Source organism: Dromiciops gliroides, chromosome 5 (assembly GCF_019393635.1).
Source record: "Dromiciops gliroides isolate mDroGli1 chromosome 5, mDroGli1.pri, whole genome shotgun sequence".
In the NCBI taxonomy this organism is placed as follows: domain Eukaryota; kingdom Metazoa; phylum Chordata; class Mammalia; order Microbiotheria; family Microbiotheriidae; genus Dromiciops; species Dromiciops gliroides.
In genome coordinates this window covers 146,229,228-146,248,918 of record NC_057865.1, presented here as the reverse complement: position 1 = coordinate 146,248,918, position 19,691 = coordinate 146,229,228, and the positions used below count along the sequence as shown (strand labels likewise).

General features: G+C 39.7%; 1 protein-coding gene across 1 annotated transcript; it reads right to left on the bottom strand.

Moving 5' to 3' along the window:
- Window positions 1-291: 291 nt before the first annotated feature.
- EFCAB10 (EF-hand calcium binding domain 10) lies at window positions 292-8,069 on the bottom strand. The gene is made up of 4 exons (XM_043968142.1): window positions 7,886-8,069; window positions 4,067-4,231; window positions 3,865-3,952; window positions 292-1,271 (listed from the first exon to the last, which is right to left on the bottom strand). The coding sequence occupies exons 1-4, from the start codon at window positions 7,998-8,000 to the stop codon at window positions 1,235-1,237; spliced, it is 405 nt and encodes a 134-aa protein (XP_043824077.1). The 5' UTR covers window positions 8,001-8,069; the 3' UTR covers window positions 292-1,234.
- Window positions 8,070-19,691: the final 11,622 nt, after the last annotated feature.

The window sequence follows — 19,691 nt, the reverse complement described above, 5'->3', positions numbered from 1 at the left end:
AAACAATTCTCTCAATAAAGCAAAAGGAAAAAATAAAATAAATTTTTAAAATAAGTAAAAGGTAACTTGGATTAAAGGCAGGTTGGATAGTCTGAGCCCTAAGAGAGAGACTTTGTTTACATTGAGTAAAGGTGAGACCCAAGCCTTGTGCTCTGAGAATTTTGTGGGTAGAAAGAAACCCTGCTCTGCCCTGCTTCACTTTCCAATAATCTCTCAAAGACAACATATGAAGACTTGGACTTGAGTTGAATTTGAAAGTTTGGCAAAGGGCTTTGGTCTTTCCCTACAAGTGAAGTAGAAGTTGAGTTCAAAGTGAATGGGGACAATATGCAGATATTGGACCCTCCAGATCACCCACCCACCCACCCTAGCCATTTGTTTCAGCCACCATCACCTCCCTTTTGTTTACTGGAGTCTGTCATCACCCTGTCAGGATTGATGGTTGAAGCTAGCCAGTGTTAGGTTTCATATGGGTGATTGTTATATCTCTTAGAAAATCCCCTTAGCACAGATGTCAGAGTAAGCATAAGTTGGTCAGTGCTTATTACTTCCATTCAAGTCACTTGAAATTTGGCATACTATGGTTACAGAATAGCCCTTTTGCCTAGTCTGAACATCCTGACAGGCATCTGTTTAGCTAGACTGTAAATAATGTGATGATAAAGACTTGGTAGGGAAATCTTGGTAGCCTAGAACCTAACACTGGGCCTATACATACCAGATACTTAAATAAGTAAGCTCTCTTCATGATGGTGTTAAGAAAACATCCTAAGGAAACAGGGATTTCTAAGGGCATGGCTGTATCTTAATGTAAATGCATGTGCTTATCTGTGGAGTCTTAGACTCTTGGCTCATCTTCCACATTGCAGCAGGGCCTGGCAGTAAATCAGGAAGAGAGAGAGACAAGTATTTGCCTCAAAACGAAAGTAGGGGCATAGCAATCAAGCAAATCTTTTCCCAAAAGAATTAGGCTGGTTGATGGAGAAGAGTATTTGCTTGTCATCCTCCCCACCCCCTTACCTGAGGTCTAGGTTAAAGACAAAAAACTGATACAGAAATAAAACTTTCCATGACCTTTTTATTGTAACAACTTAAGTCACTTAATGTAACACATTTAACTCATTTAATTTAACATAGGGGAAAAAACCTAATCTTTAGAGAGAAATGCATTTAGTATCTAAACTGGATAACCACAAACGTGAGGAACCATTTATTTTGTCCTGCGTGCAGGGTATTAAAAAGATGACCATATCTTCAAAGTCCTCCTATTCCTAAAGGGAACAAAAATAAAAGTTCTATTTAATCACACCTGAATACCATGCTGATGGCAAATAAGGAAAGAAAAGGCCTAAATAAAATAGAAATGAACCAGTGTTTCTTGTACTATTTAGGGGAGACTGCAGTCTGGACAATCCCAAATCCCAAATAATCCAAATCCCAAATTTGTCACATTGTGATGCATATTTATGCTTATGTGAATATAAATGTTTGATTTAATTATTCATGCTTCCAATAAGAGGATGAAACCACATTTTTGAGGCCAGATTTAGGAAGAGCTGGAAAGTGGGCCAGTTTCCATACTCATTTCCCTAATCAATTTCTTTGTGCTCTGCCAGCAGGGGATGAATTCACTCTGACATAAGCAGATCAAGACCAACCAGAGAAACCCTTAACTTGCTCTTTGCTTGGCCTTTTTGCTGGAGGCTGGGTAAGGGTGAGGAACAGAACTGGCCTGGCCTGGAATTAGAATCTGAATATAGGGAGGGAATTTCAAATACCCTTGCGTTCTTGCTTGGATATAGGCCGGATTGCAAGCTAGACTACAGAACCGACTGGGAATAACTAGAGAGAAAGACAGCTGTCTCCAGGGAACTATGTGACTCATGTCATGTCTATTTCTGGGAATGAATTTGGTGTCTCCCAATGTATGAACATGCTACTGTTCAGAGTAAATGGAAATGCTAATCCTCCACGGCAGTCTTATTTCCATCTCGTCATCCTTAGGAGGTGACCACGCTTTGTTATCAGAGTGACTGATAGTCACGGGTAGTTCTTACAAGCTGGGCAGGCTTCAAGGACCGGCTCTATGACTGGTTGCCATTTATGAGCCTTCTGACAAATCGGATAAAGTCAATCCATAACTCATTAATATTGGTGAATTCTCTGGTTTACAAACTACTAAGATATTAAAAGGGGCTTGGAATCAAGAATCTCGAAGTTTGCCTAACATTCCTAATGTCTTTGACGAGCCCGTATACATGTCACCCAGCCAGGCCATATATTCTCCACTACCCATTAGGAACACATGCTGAGTACAGGTACAAACCAACAACTGTGTCCAAGTCAAGGATATAAGAACTGCATTCCAAAGAATGGACCATTGTGCTCACCTTGATTACAGGTATCACTAAATATTTAGATAGTTCTTATTATGTGCCATAGCATATAGTAAGTGCTTTACAGTGATCTCATTTGATTCTTACAACAACCCTGGGAGGTAGGCGCTATTATTATTATCTTCACTTTACAGTTGAGGAAACTGAGGCAGACAAGTTAATTTACTTGTCCTGTGTTACACAGCTAGTGAATGTCTATGGCCATATTTGAACTCAGGCCCTTCCTGACACCAGTTCTAGTGTTCTATCCAATGGGCTGGGGAAGTAAGTGCATCTACAACTGGTAGCCCAAGAGAAGAAAATGTTTTTTTCTATAACTTTGAGTTATGACAGCATTCAGTTAATACTTTTTTTTAGTATCAGTTCAATTCATTAAGTTTGAATCAAATGTCAGCTAGCTATCCTATGAGGTGCAAGAGGTAGAAAAACAAAAACAGAACAGTTCCTGCTCACAAGGGACTTACATTATGAATTATTTAACTTAAATATGAAATCTTAACTAAAGTTCTACTGGTGTGCCTCTCTGTGCCATAGAGGTGACCCTCGTTTTTTATTTATTTATTTATTTATTTTGTGGGGGCAATGGGGGTTAAGTGACTTGCCCAGGGTCACACAGCTAGTAAGTGTCAAGTGTCTGAGCCTGGATTTGAATCCAGGGCTGGTGCTTTATCCATGGACCCTTGTTTTTTGAAGACAGTCATTGAGGCAAAAGTTTTAGTAGGTCACATACCAAGATGGAAAGGTTTTGAGTATGTTTAGGATATAAGCTGGTGGGAGAAGTATAATAATGGAATTATACTGAAGAAATTAGTAATAAATTCACATATATATAAAAATATGTTTATAAATAATGTAGATGTGATACTATTTGTATTTAATTACATATAATAAATATAATAATAAACATTGATCTTGATGTATTTATTTTTGCTAGTCTAAAGAAAAACACATTTTAACATTTACAAAACATACCACCCCCAAAACAAAAGCACTTCTAAATTCTGTTAGCCATCAAAGAGCAGAAGTTACTAATATCTCAGTCTCACATAGGGGACCATGGTGAATTGCTGCCAAGATCACTTCTATGGGATTACCAACTGGGAAGGGGGTGTGGGGTGGCCTGTCACCCTTGACTTTACTGTCTACTAAATGGGCCCTTAGTGTCAACACTGTCCTCATTACCTCCCAGGTAAACTGAAAGTTTCAGAAAAGGAAAAGGAGTCCTCTTTCTCTCTCTCTCTCTCTGGCTATTGGGGTTAAGTGACTTGCCCAAGGTCACATAGTTAGCAAGTGTCAAGTATCTGAGGTCAGATTTGAACTCAGGTCCTCCTGACTCGAGGACAGGTACTCTATCCACTGCACCACCTAGCTGCCCCCAAAAGTAGTCCTTTCTCACAAAAAGTTGGAGGCAATGCTCATTCTACTTGAAAACCACTTATTATTTTCATTTTAAATGAAATAAACTTACACATCATCTTTGAAATCCTCCCTGGTGATAACTTCTCCATCTTCACCTATTACTTCATCTGGATCCAGAAGACCAAGGGTCTTTAGAGCTATACATATGAAAATTAGAAAAGAAATTCAGAAAATGCAAATTATTTAAACTAAAGTGAGTTCTGAAATTACCACAAACTATATACAGTTATAATAAAATAAAAGTCACTAACCTTCTTTGTGCTGAACAGGGGTTATAAAACCTTGATTTGTAGGGTCCATTATTTCAAACATAGAAACCAAATTAGAGTCATCCATGAGATAAGGAAAGTCTACAATAGTTATTTTCGCAATCTTAATTCTTGCTAACATATTTAGCAAAAAATCTCTTGGTTTATCTGTAATAGAACAGTTTGTATTTTCATAAGACACCATAAAATCAAAACTACAGGTATTCCAAGCAAAATATTCTCAAAACATACAAACATTAAAAGATAATTTAGCCAAATAAAACACAGCATCCCAGAATTCTTAACTCTAAATTTTAAAATTTAATTTCTAACAAAAGCAAAAAACGTGTCTATATGGAATAACTTATTATGTGAAGTGAAAAATCACATAAACTCACACTTCCTGGAACACTGCAGAAAGGATAAGGGAAGTAAGAGCCAAAGAAGATAGGAGAAATGAAGGTTTGTTCAGGAAATTAGGATTGGATCCTGGCTGTTCATTCTTAGCCCCTTAGCTTACCCTTAAATAAAACTTTTTACATAGCTGGCAAACCCTGGAGTCCTCTCTATGAGAAATAATCTTCAATAGTTTGAAATTATTTGGTTAGGGGAAAAAACAGGATCATGCATGAATATATATACCTTTCTGACCACTTCAAGGAGACAATTACAATTCTCTACACTGGGTTGCCTTTTACTGACAGCAATTCAGGAAGAAATGGGGACTAAAGGGAACTTGGAGGTATGAGATAGTAAGACTCTAAAGGTCATTATGCCCCTTAAAAAAAAGTCAGCAACAATATACCCCAAAACGCAACAAAATTAACAAAAACTCTCCAAAAATTGCATTTAGATAAAAGCAAGGAAATAATTTTTTTTAAAATTGTGGATTTAAAAAAGCAAAAGACTAACATACCAGAAGAAAAATATGCTCAAACACCAGTAAAAACACCAGAAAAAGAAAAAAAAACAATTATAATGTTATCAAAGCCCAATTAAATGGATTATGAACACTCTGAAAGAATTAAGGATGAAAAAAATTTAGTAAACTACCATTAAATGAAATTCAGAAACCGAGTAGATGTTTTTAAGAAATCTCAAGAAGGGCAATTTTCTAATAGATTTTTTTTTTTTTGTGGGGCAATGGGGGTTAAGTGACTTGCCCAAGGTCACACAGCTAGTAAGTGTCAAGTGTCTGAGGCCAGATTTGAACTCAGGTACTCCTGAATCCAGGGCCAGTGCTTTATCCAGTGCTAGCAGCCCCCTCTAATAGATCTTTTTGTAGCAGGAAACTGAAAAGAAGGGCTGTCCAATTGGGGAAGGCTTGAACAAGTCATGGTACATATATGCAATAGAATACTATTGTGCCATAAGAAATCGTGGAAAAGATGGTTTCAGTAAAACCTAGGAAGACCAGTATGAATTGACGAGAAGTGAGTAGAACATAGAGAACAATTTGTATAATGACAACACTAGAAAGCCTTAAGAACTCTGACCAATGCAATGACCAATCATGATTCCTGATGAAGCCAGTGCTGCCCAACTTCCTGAGGGGTGGTGGATACAGGGGGCAAAATAAGACAATTTTTCTAAATAGACAATGTGAAAATTTGTTTTGCTTGACTATGCATGTTTGTTACAAGGTGTTTTTTGCTGTTGTTGTTTTCTGCAACAGTAGGGTGAGAAGAGGGAGAGAAAATTTATTTTTTTTAATCATTGAGGCAAAATTGATTTAAAACAACACCGAAAGAAATGATGAGCAGATCAATGAATTGGGTATGAAATTAAAAAAACAAAACAAAACAGGAAAGGGACAAATTAAAACCCCCAATTAAATACCAAATTGGAAATCCTAAAAACGAAAGGTTAAATTAATAAAATTGAATTTTAAAAATCTATTGAATTAATAAATAAAACTAGTAGTTGATTTTATGAAAAAATATAAAATTGATTGATGAAGATGAAATTAAAGCAATTATTAGGAATTATTTTTCCAATGATATGCCAGTAAATTTAACAATTTAAGTAACATGGAAGACTACTGACAAAAATATAAATTTTCTAGATTAACAGAAAATGGAATATCTAAATAAACCTATTTTAGAAAAGGAAATTAAAACAGGCCATAAATAAACTTCCTAAGAAAAAAGCATCAGGACCAGATGGATTTACAAGTGAATTCTACTAAACATTTAAAGTTCAACTAATTCCAATATTGAATCAATTATCTGGAATAATAGGCAAAGGAGTCCTACCAAACTCCTTTTATGAAACAAATATGGTGCTGATACCAAAACCAGGAAGAGCAAAAACAAAGAAAATTAGACAAATTTCAGTAATCAATATGTATGCAAAAATCCGAAATAAAATTCTAGTTAGGAGATTACAACAGTATGTCACAAAGATTTTATACTGTGACCAAGTGAGATTTATGTCAGAAATGCAGGGATGATTAAACATGAATAAAATTATTAACATAATTGATTATATCTATAATAAAAGTAACAAAATTCACATGATTACATCAACAGATGCAGACAAAGCTTTTGACAAAATACAACACTCATTTCTATTAAAAATGCTTAAACGCATAGGTATCAATGGGATTTTTCCTTAAAAAGATAAGAAGCATCTATCTAAAACTATAAGCAAGCATTATTTGTGGCGTGGATAAGCTAGAAACATGGGGACTGAGAAAAGGGTATAGGGTTTGGCAATTAAGAGTAGAATGATGGGGCAGCTAGGTGGCGCAGTGCATAAAGCACCAGCCCTGGATTCAGGAATACCTGAGTTCAAATTCAGCCTCAGACACTGGACATTTAATAGCTGTGTGACCCTGGGCAAGTCATTTAACCCCCATTGCTCCGCAAAAAACAACAACAACAAAAAAACAAAGAGTAGAACGATAACTTTGAAGAGAGCAATTTGTTGAGTGATGAGGCTAGAAGCATGTGAGTCAGAGAACTTTGAACACAAGAATTTTGAAAGCAGAGCGAGTGCTGTTCTTTCCCTCAACTCCTTTTCCCCTAGTTTGGCTCTGAGATGAGCTATGATGCCAAGAGGGCTTGATTGGTGGTTGGTAGAGTCCTGAGAGTTTGGGTTTTTTAAAAACGTTTTTATGATGCAGAAGAGATGGGATATAAGCAGACTGAGTAATTGTGAGTTCAGAGTAAGGGAAAACATCAATATTGTTCTCCAATTTAAGGGCAGGGGTTAGGAAATGAAGACTATAAAACAGGTACTAAACTCCTTGATCAGGTAATATATTTGGACAGAATGAACCTCAAAGGAAGACAAGCTGCTGAATGGTGGCCGAGAGTGAGTCTGAGTGGCAACGAATAGTAAGGAGTAGGCTATCTCACCACCCCTTTTGGGGCTAAGGGGAAGAGGCGCGGCAGATCACTGAGTGCAGAAAGAAAGAGAATGAGAAGTATAAAATTAAGGCCAGTTTACATTCAGCACAAAGCTGGAAAACACAGTTCCTGTTCTGCAACAGGAGTCTGCAATCTGGTCGGGGAGTGCAGCCAGTTACCTCTGAAAGTCACACTGTTGACTGGAAGCAAAACCAGCGCTAAACCCCAGGTCTCCTAGCTCCCTGGGGGGCCCTACACACATGACCCTACTTGCTGCTATTAATTGTCTGAAGAATGGGAGGAGAGAGTGGAGTGTGTTTCGTAGGAGGCTGTGAGAGGATGCATATGTATGGGGGGCCCTGCACGGGAAGGGAAGTAGAAAGCAGCTAAGGGGAGAGTCGAGTTCTTTGCCCCAGGGTCGCGTCAAGGAGAGCGCAGCACCCAGCCAGAAGGCAGGAGGAACCCTTACCGGGCTGCTGATAGAGCAGTTGAACAGTGAGGTAATTCAGCAGTTCCATGATATGATGTTTTCTCAAATAAAGCTCGGCCTTCTCCTCCGGGGTAATGGAAGGCCGGTTCGCCATAGCCCAGAGATCTGCGACTTGGCTGTTGCTAAGAGACACTCAGCAGCCACACCGGCTCTGTTAGCTCACTTGCTGGCCATCCAGCCGGCCCCAGGTTTTCCCTCTCGAGTGAAGCCACGCCCAGGACCCGCTGTTAAAACAGGGGCGGAGGATGACGCCTTGGCCGGCCAGGAGCTCACGTATGAATGCCGGGACCCTTTTTGCCCCTCCTCTTTCTTACCTGGGAGTTTCACCCAGTCCCAGTGTTGCTGCAGGTTGGGGGTGGGAGGGTGCGAGAGCTCCCAAAGGGACAGTAGCGACAGTTGGTTAGCACAAGCAAAACTTCTGGTCCCACTTGCCTAGAACGTGAGACAGCCTTGTCGCCGGGCAGTGTGGCGAGGGTTGCTTTATTGATTAATTTCCCGAGGGTCCCGAAGGCGCTCTGCAAATTCCAGCCTCAGACCCATTCGAGCTGTCAGTTCCTGAGGTCAGAGAATTCTAGAATTCTAGTCAGGGCTAGAACCTCCGAGGGACCTTAGAGGTCCTCAGCTCCAGCCTCCAAATTTTACAGATGTCAAGGTGCATGGCCGAGGTCAAGTGCTATCTAAGTGTCAGAGCTTTGATTTAAACCCATGCCTTCCATTTTGCTACCTTCCCGCCTTTCGTTCTTTTTTTTTTTTTCCCCTCGTTCTTTCTTTTTAACCTTTGCCGTTACTCGTGTTAGGTACAGGAACACGGGAAGAAACCATCATACAAGATTTATGTCTCTCTCCTTTAGATCTGTTCAAAGTTAACTCGCCAACTTATGAAACACCATCTGCCTCCGGCAAATACAATCTCCAAGCCAAACTTTTCGCGAGTATTTGGAGACCTTGCAAGCTAACCAGACACAAATTAGCTGTGTGCTGGTGCCCCCAACCCTAGAAAGTTCAGAGTTTTCGGTAAACAGTCAACTTAGTTTGACAGTGACAGCCACAGATAGCTTTGATCCATGAGCCGGCTGCACTGGCACAGATGGCTTTTCCTGAGGAGGAGTCATTTCAGACCAGAGGAGGTAACTGTTACAAACTAATAAAAACCCCAGCCTCTCCAGAGTTGAGAGGAGAATTGGATCTGGGAAGAAGTCACTTGAACTGGGGAATGCTCAGGCCTGGTTCAGCTTTGGTTTTCCTCTCTGCCTCCCTTGGGGCTTCAGGGGCCACTAATTCAAGCTGGGACAACTTCAAGGTCCATAAATCTCTTATCCGGAGGAAAAAGCATTTATTTGCTTGGGATTCCAGACAACCTGGAGTCTAGGTGAGGTTCTGCCACTGATTAGCTGTTTGACCTTCAAGTGCAAAGCAACATCTTTCTGTTTTGAGTTCTCTATAACAAAGCTCCTTAAACTGTGGTTCAAGACCCCATATGGGGGTGTAACTGAATGTGGGGGTCAAGAAAAATTTGGCAACACTAAAAGGTTATGTGTACCTATTTTATACAGGGGCACGTAAACATTTCTCAGGTGAAAAGGGGTCCCGAGTGGGAAAAGTTTAAGAAGCCCTATCTATAAAATGAAAGGGTAGGGCTCCATGACACTTAAAGCCCTTTCTCCTTTAAAACTATGAAATGGGTAACCAGGCCAAGTACTGGGGTGGAAAAGGAAGTTGAAGAGGTTGTTCATGGCTTTAAAGCATTGAGACCTGCTGTATCGCCTTTCCCCTCACTCCACCCCCAACATAGACACATTTAGCAGTGGATTCATCATTTAACCAAGAAAGAAACCCTTAATTTGCTACTGTGAGCTTTATCCCCTCAAACATGAAGGCTAATTGTCTACATAAGGCATAGTGTCTAGATATAAGGCAAGTGTCTAGGGTACAATGGCTGGGAAATAACCAAAAAGGGTCTTCAGAGTGGTTGTTGTTGTTCAGTCTTTGTTTTTTGGTTTTTTTTTTAGTGAGGCAATTGGGGTTAAGTGACTTGCCCAGGGTCACACAGCCAGTAAGTGTTAAGTGTCTGAGGTCAGATTTGAACTCAGGTACTCCTGAATCCAGGGCCGGTGCTTTATCCACTGCACCACCTAGCTGCCCATCGTTCTTTGTTCTTGAAGAGGAGCAATGACATTCTTGAAAATAATGTCCTCACTTTCAAGTGAACTGGGTTTAAGTGAAGGAGAGCTATGGAGAATCATCAGCTTCACTCTCTCCTCCAGAGTCCTAGGAATCCACTGGCAAGACGAGAGTTAAGATGACTGGTGATGACCCAAGATGCAGTAGGGGACCTTGGCCTTTTAAAATTAAGCTCTTTGGGGCAGCTAGGTGTTGAAGTAGATAAAGCACCAGCCCTGGATTCAGGAGGACCTGAGTTCAAATCCAGCCTCAGACACTTGACACTTACTAGCTGTGTGACTCTGGGCAAGTCACTTTAACCCTCATCTCCCTGCCCCCCCCAAAAGAAACCCAACAACAACACAATTTGAGACCTTTTCCAGGTCTCAGTCTGTCTAAGGTTCAGTTTGTCAATGACTAAGGGCTAGGACCTTTAGGGTAAGAAGATTCAGGAACACAAATCCCCATAAACCAGAGCTGAAGCCATCTTATTTCCATGTCTCCAAAACCAAGCTTGAGGCCAACCAAGCCAATCAGGCTACTATTTGCAGCATGGGAGCACTCTAGGGAAACAAATATAGGGCAACACTAAGCAATGTACACACAATGAATGGGGTATTGTGTGTAACAGGAGAGGCAACATGGTGTGGTTCATTGGTATTGTTTGAGCCAAATTCATTATGGGGAGAGTTCACAATTAATTCCTTACAGCATCAAACTAAAATGGAAAAAGGGCCACAAAATTATATATAAAGATCTCTGGATTGACTTAGAAAACCACATATTAACATAATCTATTTTCTATTTTGTTACATATTTCCCAATTATATCTTAATCTGGTTCTTCTTTGGGTGTTATAGGTCTCATATCTGACAACTCTGGTGAAGTAGAAGGAATGTTAGATTGGGGTCAGGAAGACCTGGGTAATCCTGCCCCTGGCACACCTTGATAGAATGACCATGGGCATTCCACTTAACTTCTCATTGTCCCAGCTAACCCTGTAAGTCTGTAAGTAATAGTGATTTCATCCAGCTGTTCTGGTAGGAGTTTCTAAACAGAACACCCAATATAAGGAATTTAATGCATAGAAAAAATCACAGAGATGGAGAAAAGAAAAAAAAATTAAAGGGCAAGTATGAATGTAAAGAAGTAGGGCATGTCTTAAAGTGAGTCAGATGGAAGGACTAAAAATACATACATTGGGGGCAGCTAGGTGGCATAAAGTGCATAAAGCACTGGCTCTGAATTCAGGAGTACCTGAGTTCAAATATGACCTCAGACACTTTATACTTACTAGCTGTGTGACCCTGGGCAAGTCACTTAACCCCCATAACCCCGCAAAAAAAAAAAAAGAAAAGAAAAAGAAAAAAAAGAAAAAAAATTTAAAAATACATACATTGGCTACAACTACAACTATGTAAACAATATTGATAAAACAACAAAACCTTGAAAAATACATAGAATTGTTTAAAAGAGGATACAAAAATGTTTTCTTAAGGTTAATACCTGCATTAAAAACTTTTATACAGAGGGCAGCTAGGTGGCATAGTGGATAGAGCACCAGCCCTGGAGTCAGGAGGACTTGAGTTACCCTGGGTAAGTCACTTAACCCACAATTGCCTCACCAAAAACAAAAAAAACAACCCCTTTTAGACAGATTAATAGAAGTTATGGTTTCATGGAACTTTAAAAAATTATTTGCACATTTGAATGTTTTATTGATGTTTATTAAGTTATAAAGCTTTAAAAAGTGAAAAAGTGTTTTATAAAACATTTATATATATAGAAATCAAAAGGTAGAAGTTGAAAAGATGTTAAGCTAAATGTGAAGGGCAGATAAAATGAAAAAACAAAAGCAGAATTAGTACATTACATGTATTGACTGCAATACAAAATAAGTTTAGATATTAAAATGGACCCCCCAAAAAGAAAAAAGATATTACAATGGAAAAGAGATAAATCCAAAGGAGATATTATTTACAAAACATATATATATATATGTATATATATATATATAAATATAAATCTCAAGGTTTTTTGCAGATTAAAATTTTTTAAAAAATCTTTTAATTGCCTCAACTTAAGGAATTTTCCATTTATTTTAATAGCAGAATTGTTTTTATACATTTAAGTAATTAAATGTTAAGGCTGGAAATGACCTTAAAGATTATAATCTGGTTTGATCTCCTAGTTTTATGTGTAAAGGGAGTGATCAGGGGAGCCCCTCATCAATTTGATGAGTTCACAAATCAACTTAGCGAGACTAGAGGGTTTGCACATTTGTCAAAAGGGTACCTTTCACAGAAGTGGGAGTGGCACGGAGCACTCTCTGTCTCTGTCTCTGTCTCTGTCTCTCTCTCTGTCTCTTTCTCTCTCACACACACACACATACACACAGAGGGAGGAATCTCTGATCTTTGGTTGCTCCCCAGTGATTGGGGATGCTTCTAAAATGAAGAGGAGGGGAGAAGAACAGATTCTCATTGAAGAAGCTGCTCTTTGTCCTCTGGACTCTAACACTGATCCCTGAACTAGCAGAACACCCTTCATTTTCTGTGTTGTCTCTCCCTTTCAGATCAGGGTTAGGGTAGAGGGGAATTTCCCTTCCTTCTCAGGCTCCCCAAGAGTCAACAATAACAACTATTTATTGAGAGCCTACTAGAGCAAGCAATATATAGAGAACTAGTGATAAAAAGAAAAGCAAAAACAGCCTTCAAGGAGCTCTCGTTGTAACGGGGAAGACAACACACAAACAACTAGATACAAACAAAATGTATAAAGGATAAATAGGAAATAATTTCAGAAAGAAGGACTAAGGAGGAGTAGGAAAGTTTTCTTGCCAAAGATAGGATTTTAGTTGAGACTTGAAGGAAGCTGGGAGAATCTGAGAGGTAGAAATGATGAGAGAAAATTTTAGGCATCAGGGACAGTCTGTGAAAATGAACCAAGTTGGGAAGAACATCAAGGATGCCAGGGTAATTAGATTGTAGACTATGTGGAGAGGAGAAAGCTATAAGAAGACTGGAAAGGTAGGAAGGGGTCAGATTATGAAAGGATTTAAAAGCCCAAAAGAAGAATTTCTATTTGATCCTGGGGGTAACATGGAGTTTATTGAATGGAGGAGGGGGGGGTAGCTGAATGGATGATGAACCAGAATGGGAAGAGATTTGCGAGACTGGCAGATGAATCTTCTAGAAGGATACTGCAATAAACCAGGCATGAAATGATAAAGGCCTAGACCAGGGTGGTGGCAGTCTTGGAGGAGGTGTGTTATATGAGAGATTTTGTGGACTTGGCAAGAGATTGGATAATGGGGCATGAGAGAGTGTGAGGAGCCAGGGATGGCACCTGGGTATGAGCCTGGGTGACTGAGAGCATGGTGGTATCTTCAAAGTTAGAGAAGAGAAAGGTTTTGGGAGGAAGATAAAAGCTCAGTTTTAAGCATGGTAAATTTAAAACGTCTACGTGACATCCAGCAGTTTGAGATGTTTAAAAGACTGCAAATATGAAGCTAGAGCTCAGGAGGGAAGTTAAAACTGGGTAAGTATATTTGAGAATCATCTACATAGAGATAATTCAATCCGTAGGAGTTGTTGAGGTTATCAAGTGAAAATAACATAAATGGAAAAGAGACATCCCAAGACAGAGACTTGAGAGACAATGATAGATGGTGGACAAGGCCTGGATGAAGATTTAGCAAAGGAAACTGAGGAGTCGACAGAGAGCTAAGAAGAAAATGGGGAAAAAACAATGTCAGGAAAACCTAGAGAGAAAAAAGAATCAAGAAGAGAATGATCAACAGTGTCAAAGGCTGCAGAGAAGTGAAGAGGATGAGGATTGAGAAAAGGCCATTAGATTTGGCAATTAAGAAATCTTTGGTAACTTAATAGAGAGCAGTTCAGTTGAACGATGAGCTCAGAAACTAGACTTGCAGAGTTAAGAAGAAAGTGAGAAGAAAGAAGTGGAGGCACTAATTGTAGCTGGTATTCTCAAGGAGTTTAGAAACACAAGGGAGGAGAGAGAACTATGAGGAATAGTCAGATCAAGTGAGGGGTTTTGAAGATGGAGAGAAATGGGTGTATTTCTAGGCAAGTAAGCAAGCAGCCAGTAGACAGGCAGAGATGAAAAGTTAGTGAGAGAGCTGGGGTGACAGAGGGGGTTAGGTGGCAGGCAGCTCGAGAAAACAGGGCAGGAACATGTTTACTTGTGCATGTAAAGGGGTTTGCCTTGGCAAGAAAGCAACCACCTCATGTGAGACAGGAGTGAAGGAGAAGATAGCAGAAGGCATCTGAGTGATGTGAGATTAAGAGTGGGGAGAAGAGGAAGCTTCTGACAAATGGCTCCAGTTTTTTCAGTGGAATATGAAACAAGGTTAAATCAAGAGCAAAAAATGGTGACTCTAAGGAGAAGCACAAGGCAAACCGCCCTGGCAGACCAGAATTATTCCTAGATGTGTCCAAGGTGTAATGGGGGTGGGGGTTGGGGAAAACTTCTGATTTATTCACCCTTATGTGTGTGTATATATATATGTGTGTGTATACACACACCTATATACACGCATACATCTATACATACATATATATGACTTCACACACAAATTCATAGACATACACACATATGCATGCTAAATTTAGGCATGTCTTCTTTCTTGTCACAATAGGACAAGAAACATCTACAGTTATTCTACCAGATGATGTCAAAAATGTCTACCAAAGTCCTAATGATACTTTATTACACTAAGCCATAATTGCCTGTTCTAAGGTCTCAGTTGTACAGAAGAAATCTTCCCAGAGTCACAGGGTCTAAGCACTGGAACAGACCTCAGAAGCTTGTCTAGGTTAACCTAAATCTGAATAAGGACCATATCTACAACAGCCCCAAGTGGTCATCTACCTGTTCCTTGAAGACTTATGGTCACCAGGAATCCACCTGTATTTCCTGAGCCATTTTTGGAATTCTGGTCATCTCTGTTAGATTTTTTTGTATATCAAACTAAAATCTGACTTCCTGCAACTTCCAACCCTTGTTTCTATTTCTTCACCGGGAGACCAATGAGAATCAATTTAATCTTTGTTCCAAATAGCAGGTTTCTTTCTTTCTTTCTTTCTTTCAAAATAATAAACATTTTATTTGTAGTTTTGGGTTCCAATTTTTATCCCTCTTTCCCTCCCTCCCCTCACCCCTCCCTGAGGTGGCAAACAATCATATATGGGTTATACATGTATGATTATGTAAAACATTACCTTATTTGTCATTTTGTACAAGAAAACTTGATTAAAAGAAAAAAATAAAGTGAAAAATAGCATGTTTCTGTCTGTTCCATCAATTCTTTCTTTGGAGGGGGATAGTATGTTTCATCAGCAGTCCTTTGGGATTGTCTTGGATCATTGTATTGTTGAGAATAGTTAAGTCATTCACAGTTCTTCATCAAACAATATTGCTGTCTCCGTGTACAATGTTCTCCTGGTTCTACTCATTTCACTATACATCAGTTCATATAAGTCTTTCGAGGCCTTTCTGAAGTCATCCTGCTTGTTATTTCTTTTAGCACAACAATATTCCGTCACCATCATATACCACATCTTGTTTAGCCATTCCCCAATTGATGAGCATTCCTTTGATTTCTAATTCTTAGCCACTACAAAAAGAGCTGCTATAAATATTTTTATACAAATGGGTCTTTTTCTCTTTTTTTGGGGATGTCTTTGGGATATAGCAGGGATCAAAGGGTATGTATACTTCTGTAGCCCTTTGGGCATAGTTCCAAATTGAAATAGCAGGTTTCTTATAATATTTGACGTAGTCATGATGCTTGCCATTTCCCCAAACTGATCCTTTTACAACCGAGGTGTCAAACATGTTATCCCACAGGCCACGTGCAGCCCATAATATTCCTGAATGTGGCCGAAATCAGGTCAAAATGTGATGGGGAAATATTTAACAAAATAAATAAAAGTACAATAAAACAGATATAATATTAATATGTGGTTTTCTAAACCAATATGAGGCCCACAGGGATTCTTCTATATGGTAAATAGCCCCCATTTCTATCTGAGTTTGACACCCCAATTGTACAGCTTGGTTTCCAGTCCTCTTATGATTTTGATTGCCCCCTTCTAGAAGCATTCCAAGCTTATCTATAGCCTTCCTTTCTAATCGTTTTTTTTTTTTAATGGGGCAATGAGGGTTAAGTAACTTGCCCAGGGTCACACAGCTAGTAAGTGTCAAGTGTCTAAGGTGGGCTTTGAACTCAAGTCCTCCTGAATCCAGGGCTGGTGCTTTATCCACTGCACAACGTAGCTGCCCTGTCTATACAGCCTTCCTAAAACGTGCTAAAAGTTGCTTAGAACTGAACAGTGTGTTCTTAGACATGGTCAGACCAGAGTAGAACACAATAAAACTATTGCCTTGTTTTGTACCCATTGATTCCCTTTGAGCTTGCAGTCCACTAAAACCAACAGATCTTTTTCACTGGGTTGTGTTAATCCATGCTTATCCTATCTGGTATTCCTATGAAGTTGATTTTTTTAACCCAACTGCAAAACTTAAGTATTTATCCCTGTTAAATTTCATCTTATTCCCATATTTTTGGCTATTGAAAACTTGTATTCTGGTTCTGTCATCCATTTTAGCTTGTCCTTCCAACTCTGTGTCATATGTAAATCATTTCTGTGCTTTCATCCAAATTACTGATAAAAATTTTGAATGGCAGAGGGCAGAGGGCCAACGACTTATTCCTGGAACACCTCATTAGAAACTTCTTTTCTAGTTGACATGAAGCTGTTAGTGACTGTTAGGGAGGACTAGTCACTAGTTTTAAGCTGCCCAAATGTGCTTGAGAGAAAGTGCAGTAGTGTAGTGAAGGATCGTGGGATTTGCACCGAAACACTCTGAGTTGGAATCCCAGGATTGCCACTCATTACTTGTATTTACTACTCCTTTGGGAAACTACTTAACTTCTCTGGGTCTCAGTTTTCTCATCTGTCCAATCAGAAGGTCGGGCTAAATGGTCTCTAGAAGTCTCTTCCACCTCTTAATCTGAATCATAAAAGTAGCATGAGTAATTCTGTCAAATAATACTTTGCTAAAATTTAATATAGTCTATGACACTGACCTGATCTATTCATCTGGTTACATTTAAAAAGGAAATTAAGTTAGTCTAGAATGAGTTCTTTTTTAAAAAACAAAGAAATATTTTTATTGCTATATTTTATTTTGATTCCAGTCATTTCCTAAGAAACACCTTCACTCCCTCACCCCCAACTACATAAAAATCTTATCATTTAAAAAAAAAAGAAAGTTAAGGAAAGCCACTTAGTATGCATATAGTGATTGTAAGTGATAGAACTTTCCATTTTAGGGCCATTGCCACTTATAAACAGAAGGGATGTTTGCCTTAGCAATTTTTTTTTTAGTGAGGCAATTGGGGTTAAGTGACTTGCCCAGGGTCACACAGCTAATTAAGTATTAAGTGTCTGAGGCCGGACCTGAATTCAGGTACTCCCGACTCCAGGGCTGGTGCTCCATCCACTGTGCCATCTAGCTGCCCCTGCCTTAGCAATTTAAAGCCATCATTTGACTTGAAGTTTTTGTTGTCTTATCATGATGTCATCATTTATATTGTTGTTGTCAGAGTGTACATTGTTCCTTTGGTTCTACAATCATCATCTCTACCACAGCCACCACCCTAGTTCAGGCCCTCATCACCTATTGCTTAAACTATTACAATTGCCTTCTATCGGACTTCCAAGCCTTAAGTCTCTGTTGTTCAGTCTTTCAGTAGCGTCCGACTCTCTGATGACACTATGTGGAGCACAGCATTCCAATACTATCCATGAGGTTTTCTTGGCAAAGATACTGGAATGGTTTGCCATTTTCTTCTCCAGTGGATTAAAGCAAACAGAAGTTATGTGACTTGCCCTGGGTCACACAATCAATAATTGCCTGAGATCACATTTGAACTTAGGTCTTCCTAACTCCAGACCCAGTACTTGATATGTCCATTGATCCACCTTGCTACCTTCTAAGCCCCTGTTAATGACCTCCAATTCACCCTGTACTAAGCTGCCAAAGAAACAGTCCTCAGGCACAGACTTTACTATGGTACCCCCATGCTTAGTCAACTCAGTGGCTCTTTATTACCCTAGAATCAAACACAACTTTTCTATTTGATATTTAAAGCCTTTACAACCTGATTGCAACCTACCTTTCTTGCCCTATTATGTCATATTCCCCTTTATGCAATGACTAGTGCAGTCAAACTGGCCTTCTTGTGGTCTCTCCTCCAGACCACTTCATTTTTTTTGTCTCAGTGCTTTGGAAGCAGGTGGTCTTTCAACTCTAGAATGTATGGTCTTTCATATTTACTATCTACTTCTGATAATCCCTAGTGTCTTTCAAAGCTCAACATAATTTGTTTTTTTAGTCATTTCAGACTCTTTGTGACCCCATTTGGAGTTTTCTTGGCAAAGATAGTGGAGTGGCTTTGCCATATATATCCTCCTTCAGCTCTTTATAGATGAGGAAACTGAGGCAAAGAGATTTAAGTGACTTGTGTTTACATTATGGTTTTTTGTGTGGAGGGGGCAGTGGGAGTTAAGTGACTTGCCCAGGGTCACACAGCTAGTAAGTGTCAAGTGTCTGAGGCCGAATTTGAACTCAGGTCCTTCTGAATCCAGGGTTGGTGCTTTATCCACTGCACCACCTAGCTGCCTCTACATTGTTTTACATAAGCATGCATGTATAACCCAGTTGACAAAAAGGTTTCAGTCTGGACAGATTAGTGAAATGAATTCATTAACTCGCAGTCATGGACCTGGATGGAAGCAGAGGCAGGTATCTGAATCCCAGCCCCCACACCTTTCCAATCGTTTTGCACATCACTCCTGGAAATCTGCCTTCTGTGATCCAGCTAAAACAACCAAATCAGTCCCTCAGATGCACTGCTTCCTCTCCCATTTCTATGCCTATATCCCTGAGGCTTGGAATGCTGTACTCCCTCACGGCTGGGTTTCCCTGGCTTTTCTGAAGGAGTCCTTCCCCTCTGGGATGACTTTCCATCTAGTTTGTATATACTATATCTCGTAGATATCTAGTTATTTGCATGTTGTGTCCTCCATTAAAATATGAACTCTGGGAGCAGAGACTATTATCCTTCTCTGTATCCCCGGTGTTTAGCACATTTCCTGGCATACAATAAACACTTAATGAATGCTTGTTTGACTGGCTGACAAGACCAATCTACCGCTTTATAACCGTCCAGGAGCTCAATTGCGAAGTGGGCAGTGAGTACAAGGAATGGATAGTAAAAGGGGGTCGAGTCCAAGGAAGGAGGGGCACAAAGCGGGACCTGCTTTACCTGGCCGGTAAAAGAGAAGGCTGCTGGTGAGGTTGACCAGCAAGTCCAAGAGCCGATGTTTTTCCAGATACAATAGAGCTTCCTGCTCCCGGATACTGTTCAGCACTAACCCACGGGTAAGAAAATCAAAAGCCATGGTCAAACTGTTAAGACGCGCGCCGTTGCTAGGAGCCCAGGAGGCAGCGGCAAAGATTCTATATTCCCAGATTGTTCTTTACGCTTGCAGTTGACCCCGCCCACCCGATTTTCTTCCCCGCCTTTTCTGGT